General features: G+C 40.0%; 1 protein-coding gene across 8 annotated transcripts in view; it reads left to right on the top strand.

The window, feature by feature from the left end:
- The window catches only part of Atrnl1 (attractin like 1), a 604,076-nt gene that overhangs the window by 192,759 nt on the left and 392,792 nt on the right, over positions 1-18,525 (top strand). For all 8 annotated transcript variants that reach the window (XR_008213236.1, XM_052714295.1, XM_052714293.1 and 5 more), the window contains one exon: positions 11,057-11,118. Coding sequence is in view for 7 of the 8 variants with exons in the window: in XM_052714295.1 (XP_052570255.1) it covers positions 11,057-11,118 (62 nt within the window). In the remaining variant the exon portion in view is untranslated. The remainder of the gene's footprint in view (positions 1-11,056; positions 11,119-18,525) is intronic.

Raw genomic sequence — 18,525 nt, 5'->3', positions numbered from 1 at the left:
TGGGCAATAGTGAGGCCTTCCTAAGTGTAGCTCTTTTTAGTCTGGGAAAGAAGCAGAGAGAGAACAGAAAGGTGGAGAATGGGTCCAGAATAGGCATTCAAGGAGTCTCAGAATAAAGCCTCCAAGCAAAACCAGGGTAAGGGACAAGAGGGGACAGTTTGTGGCAGATAGATGATTAATGATGGATGGTAGTTTTCAAAGCTGACAAAGTGTCATTGAGAGAGAGAGAGAGAGAGAGAGAGAGAGAGAGAGAGAGAGAGAGAGAGGGGCAGACAGACAGACAGACACAAAGAGACAGAGACATAGCAGAGACCAGGTTCAATTTAGCAGATAGCTATGTGCACTTCAAGGGTTGGAATTCTAGTGAAAAATGATGGAGAAATACCAAAGACATGTAAACAAAGACATGAAGAAGTGTGGAGAGAGGTACACACAAAGAAGCTTCTCAATTGGATAGAGTGACTAGGGTTAGGATGGAGGCTAAGACAGCAGCCAAATTCATTAGACCAGGAGAAGTTGAGAGCACCTCAGTGAGGAATTTCCAGCTCTAAATATGATTAAAGTGATTCAGTTTTATAAATAGCATTCAGATATTTATAATCAAAGTAATCTCTATAATATTTATACCACATTGCCTGGGGTGTTCTTTGTCATGCTTTATTCTAGAAAAATGATCTTGTTAGATGATCTGTTTTCTATTTTAGCATTTTAAAAAATATTATTTTATCAGTTATATACACCATCTAATCAATAAGCACTATGTTAATTAACAGCAAGAAGTCTATTCTTGGGGTAGATTATCATAGTTGATCTTAGCAAGTAATTAATTAAAAACCCCTTATTCTTACTTTTTAAAAAGCAATAGTAATATATCATGTCAAGTTGTCAAAATTTCCTGCATGAGACATAGCCTGGTGCTTTTTAAGGTCTGGCTAGTTCTCTGATATGTATAATTATATATATATATAAAATCTTTCATTATATAATACTGTTTTATGGCAGTGGTTTGAAATGCCATAATCTAAACAGCAATGTGAATCTGCTTCTGTTGCTTTCCGTTTGGTAGATGAACGTGACAACTTCAGACATCTATTCTGCTGTGTTCTCATCTCATCATCGCCAGCATCCTCTCAGAACTTAACTATGCATGGCAAGCTGACATTTTGCACAAACACATCAATATGTCCTTTATAAATAAGAGCTGTTTCTTAAAAATTTCTGACATTTTAGGGTAAATATCATGTTATGAAAAATTCTCTTTCCAAGTCCACTTCGTACAACTTCTTTAAATCACATCATAGCATTGGAAATCGTTGATTGTAGTTAATCCACCTAATGTAGTCTTGTGTTTTAGATCTGAACACGTTCGGTATGAACTTGTAGGTGTGAGGGCAGAGTGAACTGTTCACTGTCACTCAGCTGAGGTTTTTAACAAGCTGAGGTTTCAGTTATTTGGGATGAAATGAGGATATTGTGAAATCATAGTGGAACCATCTCTTGATTTGAATAATCATTAGGTGATCTGGATTAGGTCATTACAAGGTATAGAGACTTAAAGTGCAGTTCTACTAGCTAATGTTTGAAACATTTTTAATGCAACATGTATAAACATGTAATATATTTCTTTTGGATGACCACAGAAAGTAAATGGAAAATATTGAATATTTGTAGTGGGCCATGTTCTAGATATGGCATCTGCCAATAGGAATCTTTATAATTAGATATGTAAAGATTTTAGTGTTCTCTAAAGTTCTCTAAAGCTGTCAGCTGAATGGTCATTCTTTTAAAGCAAACTTGTTTACCTTTGTATGTAAATAAATGATGGTTCAGATCTGAGCAAACCATACATGCTGATAATTTTATCATTTAGTAAGTAGAGGCAGGGTAATTAGGAATGTAGGGTCACCCTCAGCTTCTTAACTACATAGAGTGTTTGGGGCCAACCTGAGGCTTGCCGAAAAGTAGGAAGGAAAGGAAGAGTAGAGGGATAGAGGGAGGGATGGAGGAGGGGGAGGAGGAAGGGATGGGGGGTGGAAGAAGCTAGGGAAGGAGGGAGGTAGGAAAAGAGGGAGGGGGGAAGGAACTCACTACATACTTAAAATATATTTCAAAATTCTTGTTTCAGAATATTATATGTATTTTACAATTAAAATTAATATCATTGTAAATAGAAATATATACTTTACACTCAAATAGATATTTTCCATAACATCAAATCTATAATACATATCAATATTATAAAAAATTGCATAAATGATTTAAAATGTTTTCCTTATAGTATCTATTACTTTTTTTCTTTTCATGGTTATCTGAACCCTCAAGAATACCATGTTGCTAAATTTTGCTATGGAATTCTTTCTAAAAAATTTAATGAAATGCTTTCCATTACAAAGTACCAAAAACTGCTTGAAATGTTGATCAATAATATAACAATAAGAATAAAATCACTATTATTACGGAGCCTGTATTTTAGTGGGGAATCTAATCATTAACCTGTAAAATAGATAATTTCAGATTGTAGTACAAAAATGGTTCGCATGCCCTCAGTGTAGGAAGGAAGGGCACCTACATTAAATGAATGTTGTTACAGAGTGTGATAATTATGGAGGGACCCAGATGATCAGCAGTCAGCGGGTTGAAAACCAGATGCCCAGCATGGGTGTGGACAATCCTCCCTTTGTCTTGCTTACTCCTGCAGGCCTTCCTTTCTCAGTAGGAAGGGCTTGAAGTGGAGACATGCTGTTTCAGCTGGAGAAAAATTGAGAACAGCCAGATACATTTGAACCCAATACAGCATTACATTTCTTCTGTTACCTTTGTTTTGGCACTGTTCAGTCTCAGCATTTTGCCTATTTTGAGACAATTTCCTTAAAGGATAACTTAACCCAGCCATTTAAATACAGCAGATAGACTTTTCCCCTGTTCTTTCTTCCTTTAGCACTTCCTGCGATTCAAACCAGTGTATAATTATTACTGTCAATTGGTTCGTCCTTGAGTAAGCTTTTTTTTAAAAAAACTTTTTATTTATTTATTTTTAAATTTATTCTTTTCTCATACAATGCATTCCCGGTGTCCCTTGCTCCACCCCTCCCAGTACCCTCTCCCCACCTCCCCTCTCCCCCAGATCCATTTCTTCTCTATTTCCCTTCAGAAAAGAACAGGCTTCCAAGGGATAGGAACTGAACATGGGATAATCAGATGTAATAAGACTAGGTGCAAACCTTCATATCAGGGCTAGGAGAGGCAACTCAGTAGAAAGAAAAGGGTCCCAAGAGCAGGCAAAAGAGTCAGAGACACCTCCACTCCCAATTAGGAGCCCCACAAGAACACCAAGCTAACAACCATAACATACATGCCACGGACCTAGCTCAGACCCATGCAGGCTCTGTGATTGCCACTTTAGTCTCTGTGAGCCCCTATGAGTCTGGCTTAGTTGATTCTTGTGGTGTCCTTGACCCCTCTGGCTCCTAAGTTATTCTTCCCCCTCTTCCACAGAGTTCCTTGAGATCTCTACTTTGTGCTCTCTCTCCACCTAATGTTTGGTTGTGGCTTTCTGCATCTGTTCCCATCTCTCACCCCATTGATATATTGGGCTGATCTTGCTGGCTACACAGGTTTCTCCTTCCTCGCTCACTGCTCCGTGTGCATCCTTTCTTATTGGAAGAGGATGACCTTCCCCGCATAGAGGAGGGCCAATCTTCAGTCAAGGGTATATGAGTGGGCCTGTGCTCCCCTGTGAGAACTTCCAGTCAAGCTCTCAAGAATTTTAGTTTTTTTATTAAAATATTCAAACACCTGGTACCAGACCCTGAATGTGATAGGTTATTAGTGAAATAGTCAAATCGATACCTTATAAGTGGGCATCATGAACAGGATCTCCATCTATTTTCTGCTGTTATGACAAGTATTATTATCAGGGGAATGTGTAAGGCAAATTTATTTTTTACAATTTTAGTGGTTTGGAATCCATTATCAAAGTATTGGCATGCCATGAAGACCTTTCAGTTGTGTTATATCCTGGTAGAACACATCATGTAACAAGAGGGAGAGAATAGGACCAGGACTCTCTGCCTCTTCTTATAAAGCCATCCATACCGTCTTAGGGCTCACTCTGTGGCCCCAGTTAGCCTGAATCCCCCATGTCCAAACGTTGTCAATGAATGAGTTTGAGGATTTACATTTCCAGCATATCAGCTTGGGGACGTATTCAACTCACAGGAGAAGGGATTCTGATTGACTTTAGTGTCTCCTTGACCTTGCATTTTAATTCTACTGAATCATCCCCGATTTTCCCTTTAATTTACAAAATCAATCTAGTGTTATTTCTTCAAGCTAGTCTGATGTCTGACAGTGGATTGCATGCGTAGTGGTTTCCACTGGCTGGCTGTCATAGAATTCTACAGAAAATCTCAGGTGAGAAAACATTTTGAAAGATGGGTACAGTAGTCTTGATGTGCTCTCGAGCAGCGAGTCTGTAATGCTGTAGCATCTGTTGCTTGCTGTGCACAAAAGTGCTGTGCTGACTCTCCGTCTGCCATTAAGGGTCGTTACTTTAGAACTGAGAAAATGGGTTCTTGGGTGAGAGCACTGGCCCCATCAGTGTGAGGACTTGAGTTTGTTTTCTAGCACCCATGTACAGTTCTTCACTCCTATAATCCCAGTGCTGAGAGTTGAAGCGGGGTCAAAGACAAGAAGACTACTGGAGCCCTCTGGTCAACCCAGCTGTAAAAGATGCAGTGAGAGACACTACCTCAGGGGAATAAGGTAGAGAACGATAAAGGAGGATGCTCAGAGTTCATTGCCTCAGCCCTCAGAGTCATTCTCATAACAGATTTATTACTTTGGTATAATAAATCTGTCTCCCTCCATCCCTCCCTCCCTCCCTCCCTCCTTCCTATTATTATTAAAATTTTATACATGTATATAACATATTTTGGCCAGTTTCATTCCTACTTTATTCCTCTCCAACTTTTGCCATGCCCCGTCTGTCCCCTTCACTTACCCAGTAAGTCCGTGTCTGAGTTACTGTTTTGTTACTGTGAAGAGAGGCCATGACCAAGGTAACCCTATAAAACAGAACATTTAACTGAAGACCACTTACAGTTTCACAGGGTTAGCCCATGATCATCACGGTAGGAAGCATGGCAGCTTGCAAGCAGAAATGGGGTTGAGAACTTCCATGCTGATCCACAGGCAGTAGGCAGAGAGGTAAAAGAGAGAGAGAGACACAGGGCCTTGTGTGGCCTCAAAGCCTACCCTAAGTGACACACCTCCTCTGACAATGTTACACCTCCCTATCCTTCTAATCCTTTGCAAATAGTTCCACTCCCTGTTACAAGCTTCCAGATATTTGGGCCTATGGGGGCCATTCTCATTCAAACCACCACAGTCTCCCTACTACTTTAGTATCTTCTGTTCATTTGTGTTTTTGTTACCCAGCTACCTCAATTAGAGTTGCTCCCTTGGGTTGAACATGGAGAACCAGACAGTGGTCACAGCACAGAAGGAAATGGGGGCTTCCTTTCACATCCCAGCCTTTAACTGCCTGCAACTCTTAGGGAGGAGTGGGGCCTCAAGAGTGTTCTTCCTTAGGTGGTTCCTATTTCCACTGCCATTTTTGACAGACACCCGATCCTTACCAGTTTGCCCTCCCTCACATTCCTTATTATAAAAGGCAGACTGTCTTTAAAAACTCAATCTAGGTCTTCAATTAGAATTTTGATATTTAAATATATTATTGCAGTTTAATTGGTGAGAAATTCCAACTATCATTTTCTACAGTGTAGAAAACTGTTCATTTGGGAGAACTATAAGTAATTTGTTACCTCCCACTCTTGGTATCTTAGTTTGTCCTCCAGATACAAGCTGGAGTCAAAATAACATGTATATCTCTCAGAACAACTTAAAAATTTTCTAATTCAAAGATACATAAAGAGACTGTAGTTAATTCAAGTTTTAGAATACTTGAATGCCCCACATCATGATTATAATTTTTAGAATCCTACCTAACAATTTTATTTATTCAAATGTTTTTGGGCAAGTGTTGAAAAATATAGATGTTTTTACATGTAACTTACTTTAAACCATGATTGTCTTCTGAAGTTTGTACTGCTGTTACCCACACAAGCCAGGCCACCTACACACAATGTGGGCCTGAAACCAAGTGCTGTGCCCACCTAAGTTTATTGTGATAGTATTGGTTGTTCCTTTCATTATTTAGACACCTGTTCATTACAGGAGTGTCAAACCCTTTGTGTGTTACAGTGATGCTTAAAAAGATGGTGGAGGTGCAGGGACTTCCCCAAACGTGGTGGTTGGTGCTGTTGGTCGAGCACATTGTGGCTGGAAAGGCACCTATTAAATTGGCACCATGGGCTTGCTGAGTAGCTTAAACAGATGAACTTTCAATGTAATGGTTGTGTTGTCAATTTAGGATATAACAATACAATACAAGGATAGTATGGACTGAGGAAATATAGACATACCACAGCCCGAACTTTCAAAATGTCATGAACCTAAGCAGCAATCAGCAACTAGAAGAATTTAAGAAATCTGTAATCCATTATTATTTAGAAAACTAGAGAATGTAAACTATATAGAGAAAATGAATTTTTCATAATTGAAACAGTTTTGTGGTAATGCTAGATTCAAGTAAAATTTAACTAAAACTCTATTTTCCAATGTAGAAAAAGAAAATCAATGTAAAGCTTTTTATCTTCTTTTTATTATTAAAAAATTTTCTATTCATTTTATATACTAACCACAGATCCCCCTCTCCTCCCTCCTCCCGCCCCTGAGCCTTTTCCCCAATCCACCCCCCATTCCCACCTCCTCCAAGGTAAGGCCTCCCATAGGGAGTCAGAAGAGCCCTGGTACATTCAGTTGAGGCAGGTCCAAGCCCCTTCTCCTGCACCAAGGCTGTATAAGGTGTCCCACTGTAGGCACTGGGCTCCCTACAAGCCGACTCATGCACCAGGGACAAATCCTGATCCCACTGCCAGGGGCCTCTTAAGCAGGTCAAACTAAACAACTGTCTCACCTATGCAGAGGGCCTAGTCTAGTCCCATGGAGGCTCCACAGCTACTGGTCCACAGTTCATGAGTTCCCTCTAGTTTGGTTTGGTTGTCTCTGTACGTTTCCCCATCATAATCCTGATGCCCCTTTAATCTTTGGGATGCTGCTAGCACAGTTTTCATATCCCTGACTTACCACATTTTTGAGTTAGAATAACTGGGTTTCAAAATAAGGCCTCAATGTCAACCAGTTTCAGCAATGCAATATCCCCATGAATGCCAAAACACAGAACTACAGGAATTGAGCACAGACATAAACTATGAGCCCGGTTTACCTGCAGGAGGAGGAGAGGAGCATCAGGGAAACCCTAGTGCTCCAGATGCTCTCTGGAACCATGCAGGTGCATTTCCCAGAGTGATAGCAGAGTGGCTTTGCCCAGCCCAGTAGCAGATAAGAGGGAGGAGTCTTTGCAAAGCTGTAAAGTGTGCTGAAACAATTGACAACACAGAGCTAGAAAAGCAACTTAAACTCAAGACAGCCCCAACATTGTGGATGAACTGCTAGACATGGAAATCAAACTTAGGCAGGGCAAGGTGAAGAGAGGCAAACAAGGGTGACCAGTTAAAGGGGGAGGACAGAGCCAGGAGAGTGCCACAGAGCATAGCATATTGCTCAGAAAAGGCACAGTCACCACTGCGTATTCAAAGGCTGCTCTTAAGGGTTCCCTTGTGCAGTGCCAGCTTTACTCTGACCACCTGGAAATGTCTGTCATTTATTGACAAAAGACTTGGGTTTTCTTAATTGATGCGTAAGTAGAAATAACCAACAATATTACAGCAGATTTTCATGGGCACAAACATCTAATGCAAGTGGGTATATGTGGTGGTATTGTGTTCCCCAAAATATTGTGTACCTTAATAAACTTATCTGGGGTCAGAGAACAGAAAAGCCACAAGATACTTAGGCTAGAAAATGTTAGCACACGCCTTTAACCCTAGCATTCCAGAGACAGAAATCCCTCTGGATCTCTGTGAGTTCAAGGCCGAATTGGAAACAGCCAGGCATGGTGACTCACGCCTTTAATCCCAGAAAGCAGCCTTTAATCCCAGGGAGTGGTGGTAGAAAGCAGAAAGATATATAAGGCGTGGAGACCAGAAACTAGAAACATTTGGCTGGTTAAGCTTTCAGGCTTCGAGCAGCAGTTCAGCTGAGAGCCATTGGGATGAGGACACAGAGGCTTCCAGTCTGAGGAAACAAGATCAACTGAGGAACTGGCCAGGTGAGACAGCTGTGGCTTGTTCTGTCTCTCTGATCTTCCAGCGTGCACCCCAATAACTGGCCTCGGGTTTGATTTTATTAAAGACTCTCTAAGATTCCTGCTACAGGTATAAATAATTTTCATATGGTTTTCCTATTCTGTATGGATCCATATAACAACAAAGAAGTAATTGAGGTAAAGAAAACAAAGACAAGTGTGATAATATCCGTAATTTTAAGAACATTTGGCTAAATTATTTGCGGAAGGTTCTATAAGGTAGAATTATGATGAAATGTGCTAGAACTTCTAAAATTTGAGTCATGTCTATGCACCGACGTTTTCATGGAGGTTAGAAATGTCACTGTTTCAGCTTGCACATCAGGGTCAACGGAGGTGCACGCTGTAATCCCTTACACTTCCTGTGTAGTCCTGGAGGAGGAGGAGCCAGCACAGGGGAAGTGGCAGGGGTTCTGGTTTGTCCAGTTTCCCAGGTCCCTTTTGTGTCTGATAACACAGTGGCTCAGAATGCTCCCCTTGGGGTCTGTGAAATACCAAACATGCCTGCGATTTCAGAAGATACTGATGCTCTTTTTCCATGTTGGTAAATTCCACTGCCCACTGAGATCCTAGGCAGTATTTATGTTTGTTCTCGAATGTTTGCTCTCTGTCTCCTGTTTAAGACGTTTAAGCAGGGTGGGAGGCCGGGTCCGCACAGCCCCCAGAGCCCTCCACACACTTGCTCTTGGTTCCTTGTGCCCTCTGAGGTCACCTGATAACCTACCTATCGGGCTGATTTTCTTTAGTCTGATTTCAGAGTTAACCTTTAAAAGATCACCAAGAGAGTTCTTAATCGCAATATCTAGAGTTTTCTTAACATTTAAGGCATTGAATATAATTTTTGATAAACTACATTTTCACCAGATTCTAACCTGGGATAAAGAACTTAAATTGTTTTTCTGTTTTTAAAAGTTTTTTTTTTTTTACCTCATCTTTTAAAATACTTTCTCCTCCATCTTATTATATTTCCTTATTATATTATATATTATATTTTCTTAGTTTATGTATAAACTCTTTATAATTTAGTTGCTTAGAAACGTGTTGGACATGAATGTTATATATTTAAGTTCGCATGCGTAAGCCAGAAATCTAATTGCTTGATTGACTTCAGGTTTTAATTAATTAGTCCATTAATTTTAAAATATCAAATAGGTGCTGGGAATGCAGCCACAGCTAGTGGTAATGCATTCACCTGTAGTGCTCACAGATGCTCAAAGACTTTCACTCACAGCATGTGTGCACACACACACACATATATATATATATATATATATATATATATATATATATATATATGCACATTTGTGGGCACATGCATATACACACACTCACACACAAACACACATATATATATGTATGTATATACACACACATATATGTATGTATATATATACACATACACATGCACATTGTCAGCACATACATATATGCACACACTTGCACAGGCCTGTACAAACACATGCACGCACACACATATACGCAACCACATGCCCCCTTACACATGGACACATACACACAGAATCAACAAACAGACAAACTCACTTGCTATTTCTTGCCCAGTGAGGCCACATGGAAATCTGGGACAGGTTTAGGGCGCGTCTATGTATTTCTTAACTCAGAATCCCTGTCCCTCTTTGTCATTCATCTGTTGTCTGAATTGTTACGTATTTTCCTCAGTCTCATAGCTGTAAAATATAAAACTCATCACTATTAATTTATTTTGATATGTCCTTTTAAAGAGAGTATTGAAAGGGCACTAAAAAGAAACAAGCTAGCCATAACCATATCTTAATAATTTAGCTTCTGCTATGTACAGATGTTCATTGTTGTTGATGATTTCATGTATGATATAAAAGGTCAATATTTGTTACATCAAATCTAATCTGTGCCTAATGTTATAGACATAATTTATTATATTTTCATTTCTGTCTTAGTTTTCCTCTGATGCTCTGGTGCAGATGTTTCCTTCATTAGCATTCAGTACAGGGAAACTAAGACACATAGCTCTACAGTTCCCTAAAATATATGATGTGCGGTTACTGTGAGAGGTCTTAGTCCTAATCCATTATGCTCAGCCACTATGCCGTTCCCTCATGGTATATAATAGTTCCTAAAGAAAGATGCTTTAGTACAGGGCCTATGGCATTCACTGGAGTGGAGGCAAATTTGCATACTTTGCTAGGTTCACATTGCGAGGTTTATTTCTTATTAATGTGGAATTTTAAAATGAAGTAGCATATTTCTTTTAATGTGCAGAATAAAATGTATGAGTGTACGTATTCCACTTTGTGCACAAAGATCTATGGGGGAAGCAAATTTTCCTAGTGTCTTATAATGATTACAGTTGAGTTTTTTTCAAACAAGTAATTATCACTGTGTTAATTGGAAACATGATCATTCCTAGATAAACTCGACTGCAAGTTTCCGTTAGACACATTTAATACATTACGGTATTTCACATGGAACTCAGCTCACATTTCTCATTTAATGTTATAATAGGTCTTAACTGCTTAATATCATAATCTATATAATGATTATCATTAATAATCTAATATTTTGGTATTCTAGGTAAAGTTTCCATGTACATATTTTATCTATAGTATGGTAATTCCAACTGTTTTGCTGAGTTAGAAATATCGTATTTATAAATGCTGTGAAATATCATCCCAGGTTTTGAAGAATTTAGGTTTCATAAATTTCAGACTTTCTTGTATTTTGATTTTTCAGATTGCGTTTTCGCAGCACAACACGATCATGGATCTTGTGCAATTCTTTGTCACCTTCTTCAGGTAACTGGATTTAGCTGACTTTTAACTCGTTAATCCTGTGTGTGTGTGTGTTCATGTGTGTGTGTACGCACATGTGTGTGTGCATGTATGTGTGCATGTGTGTGCGTGCATGTGTGTGCACACGTGTGTGTGCACACGTGTGTGTGCATGTGTGTGTGAGTGCGTGAGTATGTGCATGTGTGTGTTTGTGTATATATATCCTGTTTGTCACATCATTTGTCAGTTATGTATCTTATTATTCCATTTCTTGAATGCATATTATGTATGTCCTATAGAGCAGATGGATTATACTTGTAATTTAGTTGTGTAAAATCTTTTATACTGCTTTGCGACCAGTGGATTCAGTAGAAAGACAATCAGTTTGCAGTTTCCTTTCACATAAATAATTAAAACTACTCTAATTAATGAAATCAATAATACACATACCTCATGGATTAGTTAAATCTTCTAGAATTGAATCAATTCAATTCTTTATTGACCAATTATCATGTATGCTTTCTGATGTGCTAAATGTGTGGTGAATAAGAAAACGTGTGGTGGTGGTGCACGCCTTTCATCCCAGCACTCAGGAGTCAGAGCCAGGCGGATCTTTGTGAGTTCGAGGCCAGCCTTCAAGGAGTTTCTAACCTAGACGTACTGTAAATGCCTTTGAACAGAGTCTGGTACCCAGATCATTAGTTATGTTACATATTAACCTGAGTTCTTAAGATCAAAGGAATTCCAAACTTAAACAACTTTAGTAAATGCTGTGTATTATGGACATCTGTGGGTTGATTTTTTTAATTGACATTACTTTTTCAGTAGCTGATTGACGTGCCTTTCTTAGAGAGAGGAAAGTGTTCTTAGTTTCCAGAAGCATGCAGACCTGCAGGGAATCTCGTTTTCATTCTCATGGTGGTAAATGGAGAGACACTGGGCTTTGGGAAGATACTGTAATGTCCTTGCATCTAAGCAGTGTGTTTGCTGTGGAGCCAAGAGCCATATGGAAATTCATGGCAGTGGCAGTGATCCAGGAAAACATCTGTGGAGGAATTGAATCTGTGAGCCCGATTTTTCCAGTTCTTGAGCCAGCTCATGCCTGAGTACATTTAATAACTAGAAGCATCTCTGGAGATGGTACTCTCTGTCATCCACTAACTGATTGTTCTTTGTCACTGAGCTGCAGTCTGTCTATGACAGTCTCTCTTGATTCATCTCTAGGGCCATACGTACCATGTCTGATCTCTCATCTCCACCTGCCGGTCAGGGTTTTTATTCTTTTCTTCACTTTTCACCTTCTCTGTTCCTTTACCTGCAAAGTCTTTGTCTTGTCGGTCCCTTTGCTTTGAAAACCAGCATGTCTGTCTATCTGCACAGCAATACTTAACGTTTTAACACTTAGTACCATCCGCACATTACCACCACAGGTGCAAAAATACATTCATACTTTAAACATTTTTCTGAAAGGTAAAACTTGGAGAAGCGTCTTAAATTATTTATGTTTTATGATTTTGTTCCTTAGAATAAAATGAATTTTAAGGGCAGAAACAGTGTATTTTTGGAAAACACTAGAAGTTACAATTGAATGAACATTATTTAATGCATTAAAATTAAAACACTTGATGCAAAATAGTATGGATCAAGATATACTAGAAAGTTTAGTTATGTGTGAAAATTCACAGGTGAATGAATGTACATGTAAATTCTTTGAATATTTAAGTTTTGGAGCATCTGAATTTGTGTACATATATTTAAATTCAATAGCTCTTTTATTAAGCAAAAGAAAGCTAGTTTAATGCATACCATATATCAGAGATGACTCCTTTTATTAGGTTGCCATTATAGACAAAGTGAATTAAAATATTCTAATCTTTGTGTGATCAAATATGTTTGATGGGCTCTTTGTCATTAAAATTTCTTCTAGTAGTGAAATGTAAATTAGATAATTTAAAACATTCTCATTGTTAGGAAAATGCATAGGCAGAATATTTTGAAGTTCATTAACTTTTTTTTTAGAAGGCTGCCACTAAATTTGAGACAAGTTAATGCTTATGGACATCCCTTGTCAGGCCAGCCTGCCTCTTAACGTTCTGGACCAGGACCTGGGTCAGCCTGTGAAAGGATGAGCCAGCTTCAGATTAGTCAGCATTCTAGGCCACTTCTCAAACACTGGATCATGAGTTTTTACCTCCTTATTCTGCAGACTTCTGGTGGCAAACACAATTGGGTCAGAACCAGGGAAATCATTTATAGATATGGCCTGGCTCTGATCTTAGCTCTTTGTGCTGTCTTAAGAAGGTCACCCAGCTCCTCTGAATCTCAGTTTTTTCATATTTATAGGATCTACGAATTTTTCTTGTTGCTGGTGGGGAATGTGATAAAATATTTTAGTAAATGGTTATAGAAATAAAAGGGATTTTTTTTTATAATATTTTTCTCTGTTATGTGAAATGGAATAGCAAATGTTTCTCAACCTGAAAAGTCTGTGTTATTTAAGGAAACACATTAATGGAAATATGGCCGGCACATTTTTAATGGTGCCAGTAACTCCCATTGTCCACTGGGTGTAGCTAATGTCTGAACAACTTGGAAGTTGTCACTGTTTTATCCTACTTGATGTATAGTCTTGTTCTAATCTCACACTTAAAGACTAGGGAAGTCACTTCTATGTGGGTTCATAGACACATTTGGCCTACTGTGAGCCACAGTTTAGCTAGAATTTTACCTCCTCCCACCCTCTCAACACTGAATTCCAGTCAGAAGCCATGATGATACTTTAGGTCATTAGGTATCTCTGTCACTCTCACCTTGTACCTGATAGTACTCAAATGTATCTCTTTCTCCTGTGTGATGGCTACTTTTATGTCAACTTGACCTAAGCTAGAGTCATCTGAGAGGAGAAACCTTCCTTGAGAACATGCCTCCATCAGATCCAGCTGCAGGACACTTTCTCAATTAGTGGTTGATGTGGGAGGACCCAGCCCATTGTACATGGTGTCATTGCTGGGCTGGTGGTCCTGGGTTCTATAAGAAAGCAGGCTGAGAAAGCCTGAAAGTAGCTCCTCTCCTTGGCCTCTGCCTCAACTGCCCCCAGGTTCCTGTCCTCACTGCCTTTGATGATGAACTATTATCTGAAACAACTCTCCTCCCCAAGTTGCTTTTGTTCATGGCGTTTCATCTCAGCAGTAGTAACTCTAACTAGGACATCTTGTATAGCCTATATATACATGTATGTATATACTTGTGTGTGATGATTAATTTTGATTGTCAAGTTGATACAACATGAAATGCCCTAAAAGGGAATCTCAATAAAGAATTGTCTAGATTAAGTTTATGCCAAGGCATATCTGTGACAGAGTATCTCGATTACTATTCTTTGCTGAAGGGAGACCCACCTGAGTGTGGATGCCAACGTTTCAGGGCCTGAGATCTGTACTGAGTAAGATGGAAAGAGTGAGTAAAACATTGGCCCATATGCATGCATCTGCTGCTTTAGGTCTTGACTGTAGATGTTGTCTCCCTTATTCATGGTCCTGCCACCCTGACCTTTCCCACACTTAAAATGTAGATTTGTGGCCAAATTAGCTCTTTCTCCCTTAGTTGCTTCTGTTAGGATATTTTACCAAACAACAGGAAACAAAACCAAGACACTATATATACTTGTGTGTGACGGGGATCATTTTATATACTTTTCAAGTTGTTTCATTGCTCCTTCTAAGGACCAGCCTGCCTGTTTAGTCAGAGGATTTGGGGTTTGAATGAGCTCAGCTGGGAACAAGAGGAGGGTCCTGACATCACAGAAGCTCCTTGGTGCTCTTCATTCTCATGTAAAACAAACGATGTTATAGAGCACTCCTCTTGCTAACCACTTACTTTGCCTTCCAGGAAATAATTAATGCTTTATTTTATTTTATGAGGATAGGTGTTTTGCCTGCATGTATTTATGTGTATCCCGTGCATGCTGGGTGCTCATGAAGGCCAGAAGAGAGCATGGGATCCCTTGGAACTGGAGTCATCATAGACAGTTGTGAGCCACCATGTGGGAGCAGAGAATCAAACCTGGGTTCTCTAGAAGATCAGCCATCTCCTCAGCCTCAGGACACAATTCTTGAATCATCACAGTTAATCTTTGTAGACTACTTCCATAATCTTGATAATCTATTTTAGATAATTCTGCCTCCTAGATTTGGCAGCAAATAAATGATAGCTCCTCACATCCTTGTGGTAACAATGCTAGTCCTATGATTGTCCTTCCTCTTTTCAGCTCTGGTCCGCAGAAGAAAGCCAGCGTACTTCTTTATACACTAATGGCTCACTGACCAACGTATACCCATTGGTTGTGGTGGACTGTGTGGCCTCTGGGCCTGCCCATGGCGCGTGACTGCTGGCTGGTTGTCCTGGTCTTCCAGCACTGCCTCTTCCAGCATACTCCCCATGTTTATATGTAGTTTCCTTCTCTTCCACCCTCAGGGCAGTTCATATGGTTCAGTTTTGGCCTATATATGTTACTCCTTTTTCCAAGCCTCTGAAGCTCATTCTTCATCACACTGTGGTGTCAACCTGACGTCCCAAGTCAGACTTTACGTTACTCATGTTTCTGAAAATTTGTAGTGAAACTTATGGATTTCTATTCATCTAATTCCTACATTGCTCCCTTGATGAGATAACCTCTCAAATCTAAACCTTTCCATATTTTTGTTGCTTTTGGTAAAACAGTCGAGGTAATTCTTGTACCTCTTCAGCTCTTACTCTCTATCATCTCAGATGGGCAATGCTATTGCTTCAGCTTTATGAATCAAGTGGTCATGGGACCAAACATTGACAGCTTGTGAGGCCAGCTGCCTCAGTGAGAGGAGAGTCTGCATGTCTTCCAGCATGACACAGTGCTGCTCACTCCTGGATTGAGGGCAGTAGAACCACCATTGCAAGCATCTGAGTTTTGCTATCCCTGTCTCAGTCTTCCCATCCCTGAGGCAGAAGTGTTTTGACTGAGTTTCCCATCATCCTTTGGGCAACCAGCACCACAGCCATTAGATCATCAGCCTGTTGCTCATCCATGATCTGACTTTTGTATTTGGCCAATAGCATTTGCCTTCTCTTTTTCAGTATCCCACTGAAGGCATCAGTACCATATAACTGTAATACTCATTCAACTCTTTTGAAGGTGTTTTTTTACCCTTCTTTTCCAAATGCATAAACCTCTTGGAGTTCCAACAGCTTTTATCAAAACTCTTTTCAAGCTATTAGTGGTGAAATCTTTAGCAATTGAAGCCTTCTGCCAGAAAACACCCTTGCTGTGTGAACCAACATGGATGCTGCCTTCCTAAGCTGCCAAGCAGGAGTGAGTCTATTCCAAGCCCCCCTCTTATTTCCTACTTTCTCAGATCACAAATCCCCTGGGAAGGAGATGCCAGTGTAGAATATGACAAGCAAAAACCTTTAGGTGAAAGTCCCATAAAGGAAACAGAGGGAATGGGAGTGGGGCAGGCTCATTCTACTACACTGATTGGTCTGTGTAAAAAGGAAGGCTTTATTAGAGGCCCTTTGTGCATCTATAGACAGTCATGTGATTTATGTCCTTGGGAGGATGAATGTGACATATTGTGTTTACTGATTTCCATTTGGTGAACCATCCTTGAATGCCTGAAGTGATGTTGAGGGTCCTCATTCCTGGTTGCAGCAGAGGCAGCCGCACCTCTGGGAGGTCCTTTCCTGGTAGAGGCGCACGTGTGGAGCCTGTGTCTTTGGTGTCCACTCTTCTGATGGTGGCTCAGTCCAGACTTCCACCTCTCTGAGCTCTGTGTAGTTCTGACTCAGTTTCTTTCCCCATATTGAGTTGTTCTCTAGGCCAGGCTTCTGAGTTTAGTCCATGACATTCCCTCTGGGTTCAGACTGTGAGGGTAAAGCACGAACTTTTGTTTGTAGGGTTATCAAGATGCCAGCTCAGTAATATTTCATCTTACCATATTATTTCTCCATTGATCATTTGATCAATATTTTAGTTTTCCTGTTACAGCTATTTTGAATAATGTTTCTATAAAAATTTGTTATAATTTTACAAACTCCAGAATGGTTGAGCTGGAACAGGGCTGGAGTGGGAGACCAATGAAAGAGATACAATGATAAAGGGAGACATCATGAGTGTAGCTAGAGTTTTCCTGCCTTGCCCACAGTCAGGACAAATCTCTGTCACCCGCCAGTCTCACAGCTGCTCAGACCCGACCAAGTAAACACAGAGACTTATATTGGTTACAAACTGTATGGCCGTGGCAGGCTTCTTGCTAACTGTTCTTACAGCTTAAATTAATCCATTTCTATTAATCTATACCTTGCCATGTGGCTCGTGTCTTACCGGCATCTTCACATGCTGTTTGTCATCATGGCGACTGGCAGTGTCTCTCTGACTCAGCCTTCCACTTCCCAGCTTTATTCTCTTCCTTGTCCTGCCTATACTTCCTGCCTGGCCACTGGCCAATCAGTGATTTATTTATTGACCAATCAGCAACACACTTGACCTACAGACATCCCACAGCACATGAGGATAGGGAAAAACCTGGTGCTAGGGAAGTTCCCAAGAATCCACAAGGATGACCCCAGATTAGACTACTAGCAATGGTGGAGAGGGTCCCTGAACTGGCCTACCCCAGTAGTCAGATTGGTGAATACCCTAACTGTCATCAAGGGGCCTTCATCCAATAACTGATGGAAGCAGATGTGGAGATCCACAGCCAAACACCAGGCCGAGCTCTGGGCGTCCAGTCAAAGAGAGAGAAGAGGGATTCTATGAGCAAGGGCATCAAGATCATGATGGGGAAACATATAGAGACAACCGAACCAAACTCTAGTTTATAATCAGAGTTACTTATCACAGACCATTCTAAATGGTTTCTGAAGATGTCCTGCCTTGTTATATTATCAGCAAGGATGAGAAATCTCTCAGAATTGTATTTTTTCTGTGGCCTCACCACCATGAGTTATTTTCTTTTTCTATGTAAGTTACATCTGTGTTACTGGATACAGTGTGGAGAGAGATGTAGGCTAAAATTTTAAGTAGAAGACTCTTAAAGGATTCAAAAGCAAACATAAATCCACTTAAGCATTAGAAAAACATACACAGCAAAGCTGCCCATTGAGGTGACCACATAGGGTTAATGTAGTCACTAGCTCTGAGGATAAAGGCACATGATCATGCTGTTTATAGCACTTTTTAAAAAGAAAAAAAGCAGTAGTGTCCATCTTCAAAGGACAGAAATAAACCTAAGTCATTAATAAACACAATCCTTGGCATGACCCAGAAGTATTTGACATGATTCTAAACTAACAGAGAAATCAGAGCAAGGACAAGAGCATTGTGAAGGATGGACATAGTACACACTCAGATGATAGTTATGTTAATACAAATGAGACCTAGGCTCTGGACCTCCCTAG

The sequence above is a fragment of the Peromyscus californicus genome, unplaced genomic scaffold, assembly GCF_007827085.1.
Source record: "Peromyscus californicus insignis strain IS unplaced genomic scaffold, ASM782708v3 Scaffold_4__1_contigs__length_199733344, whole genome shotgun sequence".
NCBI lineage: Eukaryota > Metazoa > Chordata > Mammalia > Rodentia > Cricetidae > Peromyscus > Peromyscus californicus.
This window is presented reverse-complemented; position numbering and strand designations above follow the sequence as displayed.